This window comes from Lepidochelys olivacea (genome assembly GCF_965140295.1).
Source record: "Lepidochelys olivacea isolate rLepOli2 genome assembly, chromosome: 7".
NCBI lineage: Eukaryota > Metazoa > Chordata > Testudines > Cheloniidae > Lepidochelys > Lepidochelys olivacea.
Window position 1 is genome coordinate 18603799 of NC_140417.1, and position 22297 is coordinate 18626095.

Genomic DNA, 22297 nt, shown 5'->3' on the forward strand with positions numbered 1-22297 from the left:
CTGACTCCTCACTGCCATCTACACACTGTCCTGAGTGATACTGTTCAATCACACAAGTTCAAACACCATCTCTGCTTGTGCAACGGCCACCATCTTGCCCATCAAGCCTGTAACTCAAGTGGAGACCTCCAGAGCTAAAAGCATGAGCTGCTACAGCTTGAGCTAACAAGCCTAGGCTCTGTAGTTGGGGCTGTAACAGACTCATAGCCCCGACAGACTGGACACAGAGGGGGACCGGTAACACACACTCACCAGTGGGTTACACTTACAACTCGCAAAACTCTCTTTTCCCACCTGAACCTCTCCTGCGCTGTGCAGACTCCCATGACTGCCTCTCTCACATCTCTTTCTAGATATGTCTAAAACTCAACATGGTGAAAAAGCCCTCCTCTCCACCTCCCTTCTACTGGACAGCTGGTCATTCAGCCATCCTTTCCCAGACCTGCCACCTCTATGGCATTTTTGACTCCAACCTCTCCTTCTCCCCCAGTAGAAAAGCTGTTGATAAATCCCACTGGTTTTCTTCTAAAAAAAGTTACACCCCATAATAATGTGACACTAAAGTGGTACAATAAAATCAAGGAGAGTCAAGAAATGCAAAAGTTAAGGTCCCTACAAACAAGTAATTTCCTACTTTTGAGCCAAAAATATAGTGTTTTGAAAATGCCAGATTTGCTTCAGATAAAAATCAGGTCACACTGAAATGTGCCATTTTAAATATCCAGTGTGAAAATGGCCATTTAGTGGGTTTTTTGCAGAAAGTCTAAATGTTGGAATCACCTGAGAGCTTGGAATGAAATGCTCAGCATTTTCACATGAAATTTTGTGACACACCTGTGGCTGTTTTCACACAGCTCTTAGGGGGAAAAAATGGAGTTTTAACTGACTCTTTGCAACCTTAACTATAGTTCTCTCTCCTAAGCACCGCCATAGTGTTTCTAGTTAAGGGAACAATGATTAGCAATGCATCATCAGGAGTCCAATCATTTTACCCACCGATTTATGGTATCATCTTAGCACTATTATCTGTTCTCTGCATTAAGATCTGATCTATGGGAAGAGCTCAGATGGTCAGATTTCTACTAACCCTTTGCTCCACCTTCCTCTCCCTCCTCCAAAACGTCAAAGCCTGAATTTGGAAACAGCTGCTGGGAGCTCTGCCTGGCAATGTGCAGAGATTGACTAAATCTAATGAGATCCATACCCAAGTTCAGTTGAAATATGGGACTACCCCAATGAGGATGTAAAACAGACTGTTATTGTTCTGTTACTGCGGTGTGTTAGTGGGCTATCCAGCTATTCAGAGTACTGAGAATTCTGGGAGAAGAAAGTATTTTCATAGAGCCCTATGAGTCCATGACAGTTTTCTTATGTTAAAATGTTATTCTTTAGATGCAGTTCTGTTTAAGAAACATGCTACAGGCAATAAATCACAGGATCTAAGGGAAAGGTAGGTTCTAAAGCTCAATAAACTTGGAGGAGAAAATATGTTTGTGATAAAGGTCAACAAAAGGTAATTATTTTTTATTACATTAAGATCAGCAGTACGCGTATTGTAGTACTAAAATGAGATTGGAGACCACTGATTCTTTAAACTTTAAAAATAAGTATCCTCTCTCCCATTGTGGAACAACTGTCCAGGGCTATAAAGCATCTCAGTCTTCTGCAAACAGGGCATAAGACACAAAAAATCTATATTGTTCCCAATAGACCTAAAAATCCCTGTGTTAGGTATCAATGAGAGAAAAGTGTCTCTATTCAGGACAGTACTTAAGCAGCTACTTAACTTAAAGCATGTGCTTAAGCCTTTTCCGGGATAGGGATAGGCTTTGGCACCTGCTTAAGAGCTTTCCTCAGTTGCAGCCTTAAACCTAACGAAACTGTAGCTAAGGGATGACAGAGACCCTTACATAGAGAGTGGAGATTCAGACTGTAAACCACAAGTCCAAGGTGGTGTAAGAGGTTTGTAACAGTCCAACAATGTTTGCCCGAAACACCCTCTTCTGTTAGCAGGTAGATGAAACACCCTACTCTTTAAGTAGGTGGGAAAGAGTTGAGTGGGTTTTCCCCAACTCACTGAGACAGGTGACCATCTGCATACAAGCAGGTGGAAATGGCTCTCTGGCAGGATTGGATCAGTCCTGAAGGAGGAACTCTAGCAGCAGCCAAGACTGGGGATGGGAACAAGGTGCGAGCTGACCTTTATGGGGTCTCATTGTTTTGTAAATAAAGCCAAGCCCCAGGGAGGGGATGAACCTGCAGTTTACACAGTCCAATGACTAAGTTCAGACCTATTGCTTGGGTAGCTGAAATACTATACTGTTCAGCCTGCAGATACCCTTCAAGTTCCCAGTGTCCTTATGTAGTCATGTGAACGTGAATGAACACAGAGGGCATGTGTGGGTCATGAGCATCTCCTCTGCCAATCAGAAATGAGGAGTCCCCTTATGTTCTAAAGTTCAGAAGCCTTTATAAAGCTAATGAATTCTTCCTTTTTGAACAATATCATTAGTGCTCCTGGGAAACCCCAATTGGCTACTCAGGAGGCTACATTTCTTCCAGTGGAATCTTTCACAAAGACCAGGTCCCTACAATTAAAGAAATTGAATTTATACATTAACTGAAATTAGTCTGTCTAAGGTATTAACTGCAGTGAAATCGCTTGTAATTCAATAATACAGACCATCCGGAATGCATATTACCCCGGGTTATCCTAGTCCTAGTGAATTTAATAGAGGTTCCTACTAAAAGACCTACTGAACTGACTAAAGAATAAAGATCCTGTCTACAGAGTTTTGAAACCATCCAATGGAATATAAGGGCAGGGATAAAAGTCTCTTTTTATTCTGTTCTATATTCCAACTATAGAAATCTGTAGGATTTCCCATAAGGGAAGATGCTGGGGTCTCAGCACAGATTGACTTGATGTCAGCACCTGTCGTTAACAATTGCAGACCTCAACAAGAGTTGTAGGTGCTCAGCACTTCACAGACTCCGGAAAGTTGTCCAGGATTTAAAAAAAAAATTATATAAATGTACTTAAATTTCTTTACTGTACCACCATCACAACTCCCTGATTACTAAAAGTGAAAGGGTTTTAAATCTCCAATTACTTTTCACCCTGTGTCTTGTTTGGTTTGGTTTCTTCATTTCACTTTCTTGGAAAGTGAAAGTAGACCAGAAGGTTAACCACTATGTGTTTCCAGTCAGTTTCACTGCCAAGTCTCCATGCTTAGCACAGAGCTGCTGCTGCAGCTGGCTTTGGATTTCCAGTGCTGCAGAGAATTTAATTTAAAATTACATTTCTGCAAGCATTTCAATTCATATCAGTGCTCATAAAAATGTTTAATGTACAAAACCTAATCTGGAAGCCTCACGTATTTGAAAAATGACCCTTTAATTGCCAATGAAAACAGTGAAGTATACAGCATCCCTGTTAAAATAGCTCCCATTGGTTTTGGGTTCCCTCCTACCCCCCCATTTTGTGCAGTTAACCCATTGGTTGCTGCTGGAGAAAGCATGATTGGGTATAGCTGTAATTCTGGACTGAATCCTTGGAGGCACCCAGTACACCTGGCAGTGTAAACAGCAATAATGCAGCCGAACATTTACATTTTGAATTCACAGTCTACTCTCAGTCAAAAATAAAGGTGATCAGGTCAAGAATATTTTTGCATAACTTCTGTTAAGTTTAACAGAAGCAGCTACTTGTAGAGGCTAGCATTCACCCAGGGAAAGGAAAGTAGCAGGTTAGATTTGAAAAGTTCAAGGTCTGGTTTGAAATCTTGATGTGAGATGCAAGGTTTCTCTCTGGACTTTACCCTAGGACTCACCTTCTCCAAGAGTCTGCTTCAATAAGTCATGTTTAGCCTGGAGCTTGGTGATAAGGTTACTGCCATTCAAATACTCTTTAAATTTCTGGGGGGAAAAAACACAAACACAAATACAAGATGGGTAAGGACTCTTGGTGAAAATGTTTTCTAATTGATATACATTTTTGCCTGTGGACTGCTGGAAAGGGATTCAGCAGGAGAGTCTGTTAAGCTCTAATAAACCAGACTTCAGTTACATACATAAAACTGAACCAAGGGTGGGTTAAAATTTGCTCTTTCACTTTTCACTATTCAAACAGCAGTACTGTTGATCTTATTAGCCCAGAATTCTTTGTGTTATGCCATGTGCTTGAGGTCAAGGCTTTGGAACACAAGGAACCCCAAAGAAAACAGTTCAAAGAAAGCCTTCTTTTGTCAGGCTTCTGGGAATGGCCCAATAAGCAATGAGCTTTTCCTTCCAGAGACAGGGCTCTGCCTTTGTGCAAACAGCGATAAGAAAGGGAGAATTCCCAGTGCATGAGATCTTCCTGGCTCGGGAGATCAGATACTTATGCTAAGCAGCTAGTCTCATTCAATGCATAACCTTCCTATTTTATTTAGAAACTGCCTCATAGCCAATAATGCCTTGGAGGCCAATAACTTTATACATCTCAGGAGTGGGGGAGAAATGGACAGAAAATGAAAGAGAGAGAGAGAGAGAGAGATGACAACTTTTGCAAAATGCCTTAAAAAAAACAACAACCTCCTTACAAATAAAATTCCAACTAACTCTCTGACTGGGAACCATAAAATAATAATCACAGAGAAGTTGTAAGCCCTACTGCACATGTGAATGTACCATGGGACACTACAAGCCATGTCATGTTACCAACCACCTTCAATAACCTGTGCCTTGTTGAGAACAGGGGACATTTCTCTTGAAGTCATCTCTTATATTTGAAATTGAAATAATAATGAGCCTGTTCTACAGGGCCTGGGATCTGCACAGAGCTCGCTGCAGAAAGATGCTACAGCCCCAGGTTATGGGTATCTTCCTACAGCCATCTTTCCATGGTGGATATTACCCTTAAATTTGTCCCCAGGGCAGATGCCAAGCTGTGTCTCTTGGGCAAGGACAACACTGAAGTCCAAGAGTTAAAGGAGAGGCATGGGCTCCCCACATGGATGGCCTTGGCCTCCTATTGACTCCCCGGGATGCATGTGGACCCCCTGGGTTATGGGAAATTATTGAGAGGCCTGTTCTATGTGGCCAGACGGAGCTAATCCCATACCCTCCACAGAACAATAGGAGAGAAATCTGAAAGTGGAGATTTAGCCATGCCTGTAAGTTTTTGCTTAGGGTAGGTGGGCTGGACTGAGTACTGCAGAGTGATGTCTTATGGGAATTGAACAGAGACCATCAAACTCATCTCACACAGACCCCGAGGTAGGAACACTGTGAGACAGGGGTGGTTTCATATCAGCAAACTGGAGTGGAAGGCTCTACTGCCCATTATTGAGTCTCCCAGCTCATTTATTTAAGTCTCCTTTCATAGATAGCTTTTCAAGTTGTTGCTTTTTTAAAGTAACAAGGATACGTGATTTTTCCCTGCACATTTCCCTACAGCTGAGAAGCACACATTTCAATTTCAAACAAAACACAAGACAAATATTTAAACAGACCAAACTGGCTCTTGCTGTTCACTAACAAGCATTTTAAATGGGACACAACCCAACCAATTAATGCTGCGTAGCCTATATAGCTTGAGATGAGACTCACCGTAAAATAGAACATTTCAGTTTCCTGTTGGTTGGCTCTCCTCTTGGCAATGTTTATTTTACTCATGTAGGTCTCTGAAGCGGCTGATTTGACTGACTCAGTGGAGCGACTATGCTGGAAGGCATCTGAAACATCAAAATCTTCCACTGTCAGCATGTCCTGCAAGGTCTGCATAGTGGCATCCAGAGTTTTTCGTACCTGCAGAAATGGGGAGCACAGAACTTGTGAAACAAACTGGGAGAATGACATATTTTGGCCACAGTAATTGGCCATCAAGCAGCTCTTATGTACTGGGCTTGATCCAATGTCCACTGAAGTCAGTGGGAGTCTTCAGAAAAGCCACTAGAAGCCTCAGCATTGCAAAAGATTCCAACCCAAACATTCCAGCTGACTGAAAGCTCTAGCACAGAATGTTGACGGTCATGTGGCACAGACTGTAAAGTCATTAGCACAGTCCTCCGGAATAATGATCAAAGCCAGTTATTGCTCTCACCTCCTCATTCTCTATCTTGAGAGTGGCAAGTCTAGACTGCAGCTGGTGATATCGCATGAGCAACTCCGTCTGCACAGGCTGTTGGGCGCTCACCTGACATACCTGATGGCAGTAACAAAACCAGAGAGAGGAGACTGAAACATTCACTGGACAAATAGGAATACTTTAAGCAATTAGATCATTCTCCCCCGCCCTCAAGCTGGTCTCTTTCTGGTATGTTAGGAATGTTGGGTACCCCAATCCATCTCTAACTGGCAAGCCCTGTATCTGGGCCTAAGCAAAGCACTGATCACATAGCAGTTGAAAAACGATACACAAAGAAGTATTTAAATAGTGGCAGTCTGAGTTCAAGTTGGGTTGATCAGGTGGGAATCACATCATAGGCTTTCTAAAGAGTTTGTAAAAAATACCCGAGCAATAAGCAGATAAAAAAGTAGACCACATGAGCCAAATAGCCTATTAAGAAAGAAGCATGGAGAGAGGCACAGAGGCAACAGGGTGGGAAAGAGATTAAAGATCACAGACAAGGGGGAGAGGAATCTAGCACAGCTCAGGCTATGCCAGATTGCTGATGCTGTTTTCTGCAGGTCCAGTACCTCATCCCCCATGTGAGGCTGGAATTCAAACTTCAGCGGAGGGCAGAAGACCTGGTTGCACATGTCCATGACTGTATGCTTGTCACTCCGTGCGTCCAGGTTGTCCACCGCATTCTCAATGATGTCCAGGCCCTCATGGCGTGAGGTTTCTAGGTTATATTCAGCAGACAGGTATGTCCTGAATGTCCGAGCTAGGCTGGCATGGAATCCCAGATCACAACACTGAGGGAGGGGGAGAATATTGAAGAAAGGTCACGTTCACAGACTGAGTAACATGAGTAAAGAATTCTCACATTTAAATATCCCCCTCACCCCGAAGGGCCTCAGAGCATCATGTATGGGCACAGGAATCAGTTTATCAGCCAATGAAATGTAGCCACTTCTGGAGGAGAACACATCAACTGTTTAATAACATACATCAATAACATACACAGCAGCAGGATGTCAAGCATACAGGACACACTCAAAGATGCTGGGGGAATTAAAGGAAATACTACCAATTACCCTCACTGGACAGTGGCCATTTCAAGCTGGAGGAGTAAATTCCAGCTCAAGGAATCATAGAATCATAGAATATCAGGGTTGGAAGGGACCCCAGAAGGTCATCTAGTCCAACCCCCTGCTCGAAGCAGGACCAATTCCCAGTTAAATCATCCCAGCCAGGGCTTTGTCAAGCCTGACCTTAAAAACCTCTAAGGAAGGAGATTCTACCACCTCCCTAGGTAACGCATTCCAGTGTTTCACCACCCTCTTAGTGAAAAAGTTTTTCCTAATATCCAATCTAAACCTCCCCCACTGCAACTTGAGACCATTACTCCTCGTTCTGTCATCTGCTACCATTGAGAACAGTCTAGAGCCATCCTCTTTGGAACCCCCTTTCAAGTAGTTGAAAGCAGCTATCAAATCCCCCCTCATTCTTCTCTTCTGCAGGCTAAACAATCCCAGCTCCCACAGCTTCTCCTCATAAGTCATGTGTTCCAGACCCCTAATCATTTTTGTTGCCCTTCGCTGGACTCTCTCCAATTTATCCACATCCTTCTTGTAGTGTGGGGCCCAAAACTGGACACAGTACTCCAGATGAGGCCTCACCAATGTCGAATAGAGGGGAACGATCACGTCCCTCGATCTGCTCGCTATGCCCCTACTTATACATCCCAAAATGCCATTGGCCTTCTTGGCAACAAGGGCACACTGCTGACTCGTATCCAGCTTCTCGTCCACTGTCACCCTTAGGTCCTTTTCCACAGAACTCCACACCCCGCAATTTCCTGGGCCAAATTCTGATCAGGCTCAACTCTGCTAACTGATCAAATTTCACAGGACGGTAGCCTGGGAGGAACAGGTCATGGCAGAGGTGGGCAAACTCTCATGGCAGAGATCATGGCAGAGGTCGGCCCGCAGGACTCTCCTGACCAGCCCCTGAGCTCCTGGCCTGGGAGGCTAGCCCCCAGCCCCTCCCCCGCAGCCTCAGCACGCCGCACCACCGGCGCAACGCTTTGGGCGGCCGGGCAGCACAGTTGCGGAGCCGCAGCCTGACCCGCTGCTCTGGGTGGCACGGCTGTAGCACCGCCAGCCACTGGTGCTCCAGGCAGCGCGTTAAGGGGGCAGGGAGGGGTGAATAGAGGGCAGGGGAGTTGGCGGGGAGAGGTGGTCAGGGGGCAGGGATGTGAATAGGGGTCGGGGCGGACAGAGGGCAGGGAACAGGGGGGTTGGATGGGGAAGAGGTCCCGGGGAAGTCAGGAAGGAGAGGTGGGGTTGGATGGGCTGGCAGGGGGCAGTCAGGGGTAGGGGGTCTGGGGGTGATCAGGGGACAGGGAGGAGGGGGTGGTGGATGGGGCAGGAGTCCTGGGGGCAGGGGGGTCGGATAGGGTGCGGGGGCTGGGCCACACCTGGTTGTTTGAGGAAACACAGCCTCCCCGAACCGGCCCTCCATACAATTTTGGAAACCCAAAAAGTTTGCCCACCCCTGGGTCATGGGTTTCCAAGATGTGTACCCCTTGTTCACTGACGGTGCCTAGCTTATTCCTCCCTCCTCAGCCAATTTACTGCACTTTTCTATAAGCCCCTTCTAAGCACAGAAATGCATTCATCAAAATTAGCTAGCAGAGACAGACGTTAAAGTAAGCTGGCATTCAAACGCTCCCCGTTATCAAACTCTTTCATCACAGCGATGAAGATGCTTCCATTATCCCCCTCTCTTCTACTCAAGATGGAACAGTTTCTCATGCATAAGTGATTATTCCTCCTTGGGGAAAACGATAGAACTGAAAGCTAATTGCTGTCAAAATACTGTACATGAAAAAAAAAAACGTTTTCAATATTATTGAGTCTTGTTTGTAAGATGTATCAACAGCATTGGATTCGCTGCTAAGAATGGCCAGTTACCACCTAGTAAAAATGACTTTTATGGTCTCCTCCCAATCCCTAAAGGGAGTTTTGGCTATGCTGCAAAACCACTATGTAATTTTGGCTTGGTTGGCAGACTCTACTTGAAAGGGAACCAAGTCTTGAAGAGCATGGATGCTGTGGATCAGGGCAGAGGTGCACTGGCAAAGATGGGGAGTGAAGGGACATTCCAGTTTTGGATCTCAGCCAAAATGCAGGTAGCTGTGTGCAGAGATAGAAAGGAAGATGAAGTGGTGGGATTGTTATACATCAGCAGTGAGTTGCATTAGCAGAGCTGCAAGGGGACTGAGCCGGAATGAACAGTCAGAAGATGTCTCAGCCCTGATGACAATAACACTTTAACAGGCCTGTGGAGGACAAGACTGAAACAGAAGGTATTGTGGGTAAAGATTCAGGTCCCTGAGCAGAGCTCTTTGAGGCCCCAACATTGGGACAGAAGAGGGGCTGGAGTTCAGGATAAAGGGGCACTGGCACAGCTGTGTTGGGGAGCTTATACCACTCCAGGCTTTACCCCATGCAAGGAACTTCACATTCATCTGTCTCCAACACATGCATACTGTGGTGTGTCTAAAATACACATTTCAAATTGCAAATCGTAGAGGTTAAGAAGTTTTGCTTACATATGAACAAAACAGCAGTAGACAAAGTTTATCACTGTTCTAGCAGCAACCGAGAAAAGCTAGAAAGCTGGACGATCTATCGGAACAATTTAAGTGCCTGATATAATTAAACCATTTCTAAAATTCTCGGTGGATTAAACCCACTCCTAAAAAATAAAACTCTGTGGTATTTCAACATTGCTTCTATTGCATTTTCAAACTGGGTTGCACTGGCTACCAGCATGGTCCTGAATTAGATCATTAATATTAAACAACCACTTGGTCCCAACACTAGTCATGACCAAGTCAGTAATGACTAGAGCTGGGTGATTTTTTTTTTTTTTTTTTGGTCAAACAGTAAAATTCACCATTTTTATTTATTTATTTATTGGTGCACCAAAACTATTGGTGAATTTGGGTCAAATTCTGCAAATAGTTTTGGCTCAAAAAATTGACTGGAGGGTGGGGGCGGGAATCAGTAGATATTTCAACAAATTTCTAAATGAACCTTTTTGACATTTCATTTTGAAATGTCGTTATGAATCAACATTTGAAACCCGTTATTCCATTCAAACTAATTTTTTCAAGTTTTTCGTTTAGTTAAGAATTACCAAAACAAAAAAAATCTGTTTTGGTTTGAAACAAAACCAAACGTTTTTATTTTACTTTTCGTATCAGCCACCGAATCAAAAAATCAGGTATTCACTCAACTTTAATCATGACCGAGATTCTTTATGGTTTGATAGCTATTAAGTAACCGATGTGACATGGAGTGGGTGGCTGACTTCAAGTCTTCAAGCTCATCATAAAACCTGCCACCTTATTTGTTAAGTGATAGGTTCATACTAATGTCTATTATGCGGTGCCTGTTAACAGTATTTGTTACTTCTTTATCACTAAAGGTGTGTGAGGTGCCTAACACACATCTTAACTAAGCTAAGACAGCCCTTGAGCCAAGGAGTTTACATTCTAAGCCCCGGATCCAGCAACTGCACTGCTTGACTTCAATGGGATTTGGTGTGGGTACAAGGGATCAGGTCCTAATTTAATATAAGTAGGCCAAATTCAGTCCTTGTGTAACTGTTGAAACCTGATACCATGGTGATCAGTGTAGCCCAAAAACCGAGATTAAGATAAAACAAAAAGAATTTGGCCTGGTTAATCTAATCAAAATTAATCCAAAACAGACTGTTCTGTGGATACACAGAGGACTCCAGTTTCCAGATCTGCCATCACCTTTCTGAGCAATACACTGAAGGGAGAAAAAAATAATTAAATCACGTTAAAAAAAAAAAACAAAAACAGAATTCTGCATCAAAATGTTACCATCACTAAACTCAAAGTGAAATGTTAAAACTCAGTTACTGCCACAAGCAACTCCAGCCAAAGAGGACATCTCATCCTATCCACTGATGTGAAGAGACGTCCCTCAATTCCGATAAAGTCACACGGAGATGTTTGTATGTCACTGTTTGCTAAAAGTGGGAGCAAAAACACGACGGGCTGACTCCTGCTCATCAATATGTGAGCGTACTCAGCCTGCCCCAACCCAGGCTTGCCACATGTGCAGTAGCCAATTTGGGACACGAATGATATGGTCACAGTGGATCCTTTATCCTGACCTGGATTAATTTAAATAAGTCAGACTGCCAACAGTCAGCCATGTTGACACTTCTTTGAAGGCCCCATCAGCAGATTTCAAGCTTTCCTTAAAATAAGCTTCTAGCCTTTACAATTGAAGAAAAAATATGATGGTGAACTGATACGCTGTGCCTTCCTGAGTCTGCAAAGAGACTGAAAGAATATTTCTTAAAGCGGTAGGAAAGGCTCTCATTCATAACATATGGGCGTTGACACTGAAACCTAGTGATGGCAATCCAAAATGTCAATGTTGTTAACTCACCACTGACAATTTTAGAACAAATAGCCAGCTACTCTGGGACTGTGGGTGGAAGTTGAGTACAGTATTAACATAATCTACCCATTGCCTTTCAACTTTCATGAGATAAGTGTACTTCTCTGATATTCAAAATGTGAACAGCCAGGCAATGATGTCAGTTACAGGAAGTACTACCTCCAGAAAGAAGCCCTTTTGAGACTAATGTCACAGTGCCAGGAAGTCAGCATTTCAGAATGCCACAATAAAATTCCAAGCAGGAGGGGAATAAAGGCAAAATTCTCTTCTCAGATCAGCAGGGGGATCTTGACTCTATGATCTGCTCATTTTAGATGCAGGCGGATGCCATTCCTGTTAACGAGATTTCTGCACATATGGGAAGAGCAGAATGGAGGAGCCATGATCCATGTGTTGACTTGACAGAAGAATGCTGTCCTATTTCAGAATCAGCTGATCAGAGCCTCATGCTCTCAAAAGTCTTTGCTGAAGAGGTCTCCAAATCTGTGCTACTGTGGATCCCCAACAATAATCACATCAATTACCAGGTCAAAAGACACAAAACCAAAATATCTGTGTCTGCCTAAGGGTGGCATTTTCCAAAGCATCCAGTATTGGCCTAGCTGCTGCCACGGAAATCACTGAGAGCCACTGACTTCAGTGGAAGAAGAGTTAAGGCAGTGTCGAGTACTTCTGAAAACTCACAATTCAGACACACCTGGGAGTTCTCCATAATGCTGTTTCACCTCCTTTTTAATGCTGAATTCATACTGAACCAGCAGTTACTGTAAAACCAGCAAGTCTGCTGCTACTGACAACTAGGGCAGCAGCCTTACTAACAACATTTTTACAGCTCCTTCAGAGTGCTTCACACTCTGGTGCCCAGAAAAGAAAGAAAAAAAAACTTAAAAAAAAAAAAACACATAAAGGGGAAAAAAAAAAAAAAACCAGACTTCAGGCTCCTTCTCCCAGATCAGAACAAAGGCATTTTCTAACTCCGTTCTTCCCTTCGACAGAAAGCAAACCAGAACCACAAATACTAATAAGAATTCTTAGCATTTCTACAGTGCCTTTCACCTGAGGACTTTCAAGTCTTAATATATTAACTAATTAAGCTTCACAACACCCTTGTGAGGTAGGGAAATATTTGCTTTTTTTAAAACAGAGGTAAACTGAGGCACCAGAAGTTAAGTGACTTGGTCAGGGTCAAAGAGTAAATCACCAACAGAGGTGGGAACAGAGCAATGAAGTCCCAGCCCTACCCCAACTCTAACCAAAACCCCTTCCCTGTCATTAAAATAGTATAGATACTAAAATGAACCAAGAATTATCCCACTGCTGCACTGGAGAGGACAATTCTGCATTTGGCTGAGAGACAGGTATGGTGATCAAACGAGTCTTCCAATCTCTAATTTCCATGATTCTGTGATGAACTCTCAGGCTCTTGTTTATTTCAAAATGTTATACAATAAACTTTCCAGAAGAGCTCAGGGGCAGATTTTCAAGTGCTCTGCTCAAATGATTGGGGCCAAAGTTAGAAGTGGGAGCTGAGCTCTTTTCAATCTACCTATGGCACCAATTACCATAATATTTAAGCACCTCAGAATCTTTACTTATCCTGACAACATCCCTGTGAGGTAGAGAAGTGTTATTATCCCCATTTCACAGAGGGGAACTGAGGCAGAGAGAGATTAAGGGCCTGTCTAGGTTGCGCTGCAGCACAGACTATGGGAGTATGAACTGCAGAGCCCTGTGTGGACGTTGCTGGCATGAACTAAAAGGTACACAATTAATGTAGTACTGTTTGACAAAGAGCTCTATGGTAATATGAACAAGGTACTGTACCTTTTAGCTCACGCCAGCAACATCCACACAAGGCATTCTGGTGCACTCTGCATTCCATACTCTGCATAGCCCATGCGGCGGTACAGTGATAGGCATAGCTTTAGCGTCTCACAGGAAACCAGTAATGGAGCAGGGAACTGCACTCGGGTCTCCTGAGACCTAGATTACCCTACTCACGGGGCCATCCTTCCTCAGCCTTCTTCACTTGGGCACCAAAATGAGGGACAGGTTTTCAAAAGAACTCAGCTCCCATTGTGGCACAAATGGCCAGATGGTCACAATTAACATGAACATGGTTTTAAGTGGTTGGCTGGCCCCTAATTTAAGAAGAATTTGTCCCACTGGTCATGGCATAGGCACACAAGTTGCACCAACAGAACAAAAGAGGAAGCAGAATTTTAGAAATAAAACCAACTTTAAGCTGACAGCAAATATGTGAGCTGCTCTGTTAATAATCAATTACCTTAAAACATTCTTCACCGTCACACAGACGAACTGCTCTACGTTATGGTACGGGCAGATATCCTGCAATGCTCAGTTGCTCCATTTTCCTCTTCTTGTATTTGAACATATTACGAATAGTTGTACCCACCCTATCAAAGAAATTGCTCCCAGCAGAATGAACTAGACCTTCTGCTCGCAATGGGGAAGGAGTGCGGCCTAGTAGTTAATGCAGGTAAGTGGCCAGCATGAAAGTGCCCTATAGCAACTAAAGGGTTCTACAGAAATGTTATAGGGCACTAGATAAATAACACTACAAACCTATAGAATTTAATAGAAAAGGAGATTCTTTCTATAGGGTTTTTGAAGCAGCGATAGAATTCTATGGGATGACTAAGAAAACCCATATAAAGATTAGTATTCATTATTAAATTTTTTGGGACTTTTCCATTTGGAGAGGGAGGCAGGACGACTCCGTTCTATTCCCATCTACGTCAATGATTTACTGTGTAACCCTGGACAAATCACTGAACCACCTATGCCTCAGATTCCCTATCTGTAAAATAGGTATAAAATACCTAACATGGCTGTAATATGTCTTACTTTAGTGTTTGTAAAGTTAATATTTGCACCGTGCTATCACAATGATAGAATCATAGCAGCACAGAGCTAGAAGTCATCTAGTCCATCCCCCTATGCTGAGGCAGGACCAGATATACCTAGAGACCATCCCTAATAACAGGTTAGACAAACCCCTATTAAAAGCCTCCAAGGGATGCCACAACCTCCCTTTGTAACCTGTAGGCACTGGTGCTCTGCAAACACTTGTAATAAATATGTGCAATTGCTTGAGATCCTTGGATGGATGGTGATATAGAATGGAAAGCGTTAATGTTACAAAATAATTTTTAAGGAACAATTGTGTTGATCTATAACAAATACAAAAGACAGACTAGTAACATTTCTATAGCCGATGTTTGTGTTTTTTCTGAATGGAAAGGGGACATCAAAATAAACATATTACACAGGATATTCCAGCCCAATTATGATCAATGCGGTCAAAATCTCTGACCCTAACAAGCAAGCTGTTCTGCTCACTGCAGTATGTGATCGAAGGGTGGGTCTGCCAGTATGGGAAGTTATAATACACTAATAGGATTGAAGAGATACTGGTTTGCTGCCATAGATACTTCCTCAGAAAGGAAGTGAGGAGGCATAGTAAACAACACAGTCCTCCCTCACTGATGAAAATTATTCCCCATTGCTAGCTATTTGTAGAGAGCCAGCCATCATGGTATTTTGATGTGGATAATAATACCTACCATGTATACAGGTCTTTATACTTTTCAAAGAGATGGAGAAACAGTAACCTCTCAATCTCCCAAACTGTTTGCAACAGTGACTAGCCCAATATTTTCAGCTCTAGCTATCCAGCCAAGATACTTCTAAGGTACCTGTCACTTCAACCCTTGAGCACTTATGAGAAAACTGAGGCAGAAAGGTCGAGCAACTCGCCCACACACCACGAGTCTGCCGGCAAGGTCAGGATTAAATCTAAGGCTTACTGGCTCCCTACTTCATGTCAATCCACTAAATGAAGCTGCCTTTAAACCAAGATAAACCTTTGTGAACCACTTCAGTAGTGAGGAGGCAAAACGTTTCCTACAGGAAGTAGCGAAGGCGATTTTCTCTGAGAGTAAAAATAACCGTAAATTATTCTGCTCTTCCATCTGCCTGAAAATGAACAGATTCTTCAGAGTGCTATGAACACCTGCTGTAATTTAATTACAATGGGCACAATCCCAAAGTCTATCCCAGTTCTAGAGATTTTTACCAGATCCCAATTTTAAATAAGGAATTTCTTTGAAACTGGACTGGTCTTTTGAAGTATGCTCGCTGTGCCTTAACAACCAGTCACCTCCCTTCACAATTTTCTGGATTCCAGTTTCGATGGGTTGTTCCTGCCTCTTGCCAGATAGCCTGACAGGACACTGAAAGCATCCTGAAAACCCTTTGGGGCCCATACATCTTCACCACATGGTGACACATCAAGATGTCTGACTGCAGTACAGCAGCAAGGTATCTCAGTCTAGATAGCTCAATGGCATGAGGCAAAGGCTATGCGCTGCAGAACAAAATTTAGAAGTTGGTGACTGTCCAAGCATGGGAGCATCCCCAGGAGGTATCTGCCAAGTGCTTGGCTATTTTAGCTTCAGTCTATGTTCCAGACCTTCAGGATGGTCTGAAACTTTACATTTGCACTGTGGTGAGGTAGTTCAGGTTTCAGAATATCGTGGTGCAGCCCAAGACATACCCTACAGTCCTGATCCACTTATGGATTCCCTACGAGACTGCCCAAGTTTCTGACTCACATCAAAACCACCCCTATTACTTTCATGGCATATTTACATTGTCATAACATGTTAACTGGGGACTTGAGGAATTTTCTTACTTGAAGCTAAGAATCAGAAAGCCTGTGTTGTGATGCGGACAATGATAATGGAGACACGGAACCCTAAGCTATCACCTTTTCTTCTAGAACTCAGCGTGTAACGTTTTCACACCAGACGTAGGACCTAACCTTACCGCCCACTAAAAAGTCAAAGGGATTGGAACCTTGGACTCCAATTAATTCCAGTATTCTCTTCCCCATAAGAACTATTGGGTTCATCAAGTTCAGTATTGTGCCTGAGGCAGTAGCCAATACCTGATACTTCAAAGGATATGTTAAAATCTACCTATTGTGCTCCGAGCCACATGTGCAGTGATGTGTGTGGGGCAGGGAATAGGAGAAGAGATCTTTCCTGAGCCCTGCGGTGATCAAATTAATGCTTGACGGCATGAACTGAATATCTTTATCTTACATAACAACAAATATTACTCGCCTTACAACTACCCATCCCTTTTTAAAATCCAGCTACAGTTAATTAACTCTGTGGTCTCTGGAGTAGTTCTTCTCTGCGGGATTTTAACCTAGATTTCATTCTTTTCCCTAAAGTCTCCACAGCAATCTCCAATACATGCAGGTTTTCTTAGCTTCCCCGCCCCCCACACCCCCAAAATTAATTCATTGGCAGATTGTTCCTTGAACGGATTTGATGAATTCGGGGCTGTCCTTTCAATTCTACCTATTGGGGGACTATAGCGGGGTACTCACCCTGCTCCAGCCCTGAAGGGGTTAAAAGCAGCCCTGGAGAGGGCTGCAGCAGGGAAAAGGATTAAGAATAGCTGGGGGAAGCTGACTGTGCAGCTGACCACAGCTGTGGCCAGCTCAATTAGAGCCCAGCTGGTGCTTATAAGAGGGCTGTGGGCCAGAAGTTGAAGGAGTCTCACTCTAGCCCTGGAGTGGGAAAGGCTAGGTGCCTAAGAGCAAGGTACCTGAAGTGGAGCAGAGCTGGGGAAGGGCAAAGGGAGCTGGGGAGCTCCATCCTGGTGGCAGTAGTGCTGGAGCAGAACCCCGGGGTAAAGGGCACCGGGGTCCGGGAGGGACACGGGGCCAGCGGCAGGAGAGACACCGGCCTGTAGAGGGTGCTCCATATGCTGGAGAGCTACTTCCCTGGACAACTAGCAGGAGGTGCCGCGCCAGCGAGTCATTGCCTCGCTTCAGGGATGGACTAAAAGTTGTCGAGAGCGGGCACATTTTGTTCTGAGGGAAACTACCACCCCTATTCACACAAAGGTAAAGCAAAATCTCCCTCATGGTGTTCATACAATGATGATTTCCAGGCTCCATGATATTTCTGAACCAGCACGCACACAGAAAAGAATTGGCAAATAGGACCAGTGTATGAACTTTCCAAGCAAGGAAGAAATCATTTACAAGGTGCCAACTTTGGCAAAAGAAAATATGTGCACTTTGGCCACATTATTAAACAAGAGTTTTCAAAAAATGAAGAGGTCTGCATTTGTTTTATTTCTAACTAAATTTATTAATATGCTCTGGACACAGGTCAAAACCATCTTCTTTCTTTATTAAGAGCATTGGCTTGACATGCAATGGGAACTAAAAGCACTTTGACGCACGACTAGTTACTGTTAATTTTTCTGCAGTGCACGGAGGCCCCAATCAATGTTCAGAGCCGCACGGTGAACTTGGGCAAGTGACAGCCCCGCTCTGTGCCTCAGTTTCCCCATCTATAAAATGGGGATAATAATAGTTACCTCCTCTGTAAAGCATCTAGAGCTCTGCTGATGAAAAGTGCTACAAAAAACAGCTAGGCATGATCATCAGCACCACCTATCAAACTGGCTTCTTTGTAACTTCTCATAGCAAAATGCTGCAGTGCATCACAACAGAGCTCTGCATTTTCCTGAGTGGACAGGAAGAGAACTGGGCAGCATATTTAGAATAGACACTGTTTCTCCTTCAAAAGATCTGAATTCACAAAATTTCTGTGAAATTGCCCCAATTTCATATGATTTCAACATTGTTTGCCCAAATTTAATGCAAAATTGCTTTCTCTAGGAGTGGAAACTGGACTAGCTCAAGGCCTTCAAACCACTTACATGTATCTACAGAGCTTATGCGGGACCAAAGTGGTGCACAGGCCTTTTGCTGGCCCTTTGCACAGGAACGAATTGCACACCCTTGGAATGTTAGGAAACATTAAAAAGAGGCTCTTGACTGAAAACTCACATCTGTGAATTTTGAGAAAGCTGAAGAAAAAAGAAAATGGTGCCAGAGAACGTACTGGATTAAGCACAGGGCTGGAACTAGAAGGTCCTGAGCTCTATTTAAAGGTCTTATGTTGGATTCTGCTCTCAGATACATCAAATAAATCCAAGTAACTGGCCCCACCTCCATCCATCTACCTATCTGTCCAGAGGTTTTATACTGCTGCCCATCACCATAGTATCTGAGCATATTCCAAGTAAAATCAATAGAGGACTTTATGGAGTCTCTGGCACATCTCCCTTTTGGGGTCAAAACTGATTAGAATAGGGTTTTTCTGGCTGGTAAGTGTTTGGGATAGAGGAGGCTGTTCTTATTGCAAGCATCAGTTACGGTGGAAAGGCTTTCTCAAAGAGTACGGTTTTGCAATGTTTGCTAAAGATGGCCAGACTCTGGATTTGCCTGAGCAGCTCTGGAAGGGAGTCCCATAGCTGATCCCCTCCACTAGGAATGCTTGTCCTCAGCTCTCATATCTTCATCCCGGGATCTGCATTGGAGCACAGTTTCTATATCTACTAGTAGAACCCAACAAACCAATGCAGCATTCCATGACAACACATATGAAGCTACCTGTTCTTTTCCTTTGGAAATGTAAAACCGGTTTTCTCAGAATATAGGAAAGACTTGCAGAGAGAGGGAGAGAGAGAGACAGACACACACACACAGACGGACAGACACCTATTTGTCTAGGTCCTTATATGACCCTCACTGCTGCAGTATCTGAGGGTCCCTTGAACTTACTCTCTATCACCATGAAGTAATATTTTATACAAATGCTTGTCATGTGAATCAGGACAAAGGGGAGAGGGCAAACAATTGTACAAAAGCATCACATTTCAAGAACAGCCCTTTCACAGGAACACACGAACATATTTAAGGACTCAAAGCTTCTCTGCTTATACATTTTATCTTTCTTGAATATTTCCTCCCAGTTCTGCATGCCCAGCTTAGCCTTGGTAGCCACAGCCTAGAATAGGAGTTAAGCCACAAACTTCCCCATCTGATAACGTTCAAGAAATATCTAGCAAGAAGCCATCAATTTAAAGCCAGGGCTTGGAATAGCTTAAGCCATCTCACAGCAAAAGAGATCATCCCTACCAAAGTAAGGGTTGGATAATCCCCATGTCCACAAACAAAACATCAGCTTCTGTGGTCAGCACAGAGCAGTCAGTAGGCTCCATTTTAACTAACAGGAGGTGCTGTGCACACAGCTAAGGGATTATTATGACCTTGTTATCAATCAGTGTTCTGAATCTTTAAACCTCCAAGGACTGCTGTGTTGACATATGAAGGCAGCACCCCTTTGCTCTCTTGGAAAGAAAATAGGGAGAAATTATTAGACTGTGGTACAGTTTTCCAAGGGAACAGGCAGGGATCCTATCAAGTGAATTACTGAAACTTGGACTGGCCAAAGCCCTGAAAATTTTTCTACAGAGAACAATTAATTGGCTAGGAATAATCCAGAGGATCTACAGACATTTTCTATCTTTAATATCTATGGACCCAATTTCGCCACCCTTCCGCAGCTGAGTAGTGATTTACCCCACAAATGGACCCATTGATTCCAAGAGGATACTCACATAGTAAGGTACCAGTCAACATGAGCACACATGGCAGAATCCACCCCTATGATCCATGGGATTATTTATCATACAGGATTTGATTCAGATGTTTGAGTTTCATTATTTAAATACCAAAGGGCCTAATCCTGTCCTCTTAATATCCCTGAAGCCTCACTGAACACAAGGGGCCAAACCCTGGTTGTACACTTAAACCAGGGATGAATTTAGTCCAGTGAGGCTGCAAGGGTATAACTAAGGGTAGAATTCAGCCTAAACCTAAAGATTCTTATTCATAAAGGTACTAATTTACCTAACTGACCATTATGGCCAATTAATCAAATCTGTACTTGCCTCGTTCACTGCATTAAATAAATCCATAGTGTAGCATGGGTATGTTGTGTAATATCAGACTAAAAACAATTCCAGCCACGTCACTGTATCTAATTCAAATGCTAGACTATTCTATGGTACCTGATCAAACCTTCACAAAAGCAATGTCCAGATGAACCTATCACAAAAATACTTATCAGGGAAAATACTTTGAGTCCAGTATTTCCCAAAACTTTTCGGAGAAGAGCCCACCTTCGGGAAAATGAAACCAACTGCACACCTCTGCAACGCAACCATGTGTTGTTAAACCACTAGTTGTTAAACATATACATCTTCTGCACCCCATCCTCTACCCCTGGATAATCCTTTTGCACATACAGGGGCTCACCCCACACCTTGGAAAATTTTGCGATGGATCTTCATAATACGATCCTTCCTCGCCTTTCTTATAGCAAAATAGTTAATGTTGACATTTAAAATTTCACCCTTACCATCTGAGCTAGTGCCCGCTGAAATGAATGGACACTTCATATTTCAGGACTATTGTTGCAGGCTCTCTCCAAACTCTGACACCCATTGCTACTTTGGTTACATTCAGATCATGTTTTGAAGCTTATCTAGAGACTAGCTTTTTTCCTTCTAAAAGAAAAGTCCTTCTCAGCCATTCATTGTGTGTATGAAATGATGCAGGATACATGCCTTACTGTTTACTTTTTTCACTGTGAATGAATACTCTCAGTTGTACGGTCCTGCAGTGCACATATTTCCTCAGTACACAGCTCTCTAAACTGGCATTCAGTGACTGGAGTGGAGAGGAAGGTTTCTCTCTAGTACCGCCTGACAAAGTCTTCTTCATTTTTCTTTCACAGAAAAGATTTTTTTTCTCCTCCTTCTCCCGCAGTGGCAGAGGAAGTGACTGGATCAGGCGCTAGGATTGCCAGTGGCACTGCAGAATTGCCTCCTCAGTGGGAAACTGAAGAATACGGACACAGCAGGCTGGGAAGTAAAGGCTGTCGAGAACTGCACTGAGTCTTTTGAGAAAGTCTAATTCCCCGTGAGAGACGCTGTTTATTCTTTTTATTGCTACGCTGTTGACTTTATTTGAAACCCCCTGAAGCAATGAGATCTCTTAGTTGGAGACATGCAGTATATCAAGCTGAAGTGAAGGCACCTGCAACCCAGAGAGGGCTACTTTTGAGTTACAGAAAATGCTACGCGTGATGGCGTTCTTAAAGCTGCACTTTGCATACAGCACCCACGACCAGTCGTTCCTTGTTCTGTCTGCCCTCAGGACGTCTGACATTTGACAGAGCGCGCGAGACACAGGCCAGCAAGCTAAGTGGGGTGCTGGGGCTCAGAGGAACTGAAAGGCCTTTTATAAGGGAAATAAAATGCTGATGCCAAGTGTCACTTTCTTCAAGTGAAAAAAACAGGAGAGAAGAAAAACCATGTTGGATCCAGTTCTGAGCTCAGCTTCACTGGTGTAAATCCGAGTAATTCTTGATATACCCCAGGTAACTGAGATCAGAACCTGGACCGCTATGATTTGCATCTCTTCCTTTTCCCATCATTTGTATGTTTATGACTCAACCAGAAGCAGTGATTTATTTGTGAAATTCCTGGGAAGACAGGAAAGCCAGGAAGATCTCTTGAAGCTATAGGCAGAGGTACAACTGGGTGTCACAGTATTTGGAAAGAACAGTCCCAACCACAGAAAAATAGAGGGATTAGGGGACAAATATGCTCTCTGATAGAGCCTCAGCTTGTCCAAATGGGGGCCTCTCCATTAAAGTCAATAGAGTCAGACTGATTAAACCAGCTGAGGATCTGCCATCTGGGAGATAATATCCCCATATAAACATGGGGG

The 22297-nt window shown here is 43.4% G+C and overlaps 1 protein-coding gene across 2 annotated transcripts in view; it reads right to left on the minus strand.

Annotated features, from left to right (window-relative positions):
* Nucleotides 1-22297, minus strand: part of SRGAP3 (SLIT-ROBO Rho GTPase activating protein 3) — a 223298-nt gene that overhangs the window by 32711 nt on the left and 168290 nt on the right. For both annotated transcript variants that reach the window (XM_084632856.1, XM_084632855.1), the window contains exons 7-10: nucleotides 6682-6903; nucleotides 6086-6187; nucleotides 5593-5790; nucleotides 3834-3918 (exon numbers count right to left, since the gene is read on the minus strand). In XM_084632856.1, coding sequence (XP_084488982.1) covers nucleotides 3834-3918; nucleotides 5593-5790; nucleotides 6086-6187; nucleotides 6682-6903 — 607 coding nt within the window. The remainder of the gene's footprint in view (nucleotides 1-3833; nucleotides 3919-5592; nucleotides 5791-6085; nucleotides 6188-6681; nucleotides 6904-22297) is intronic.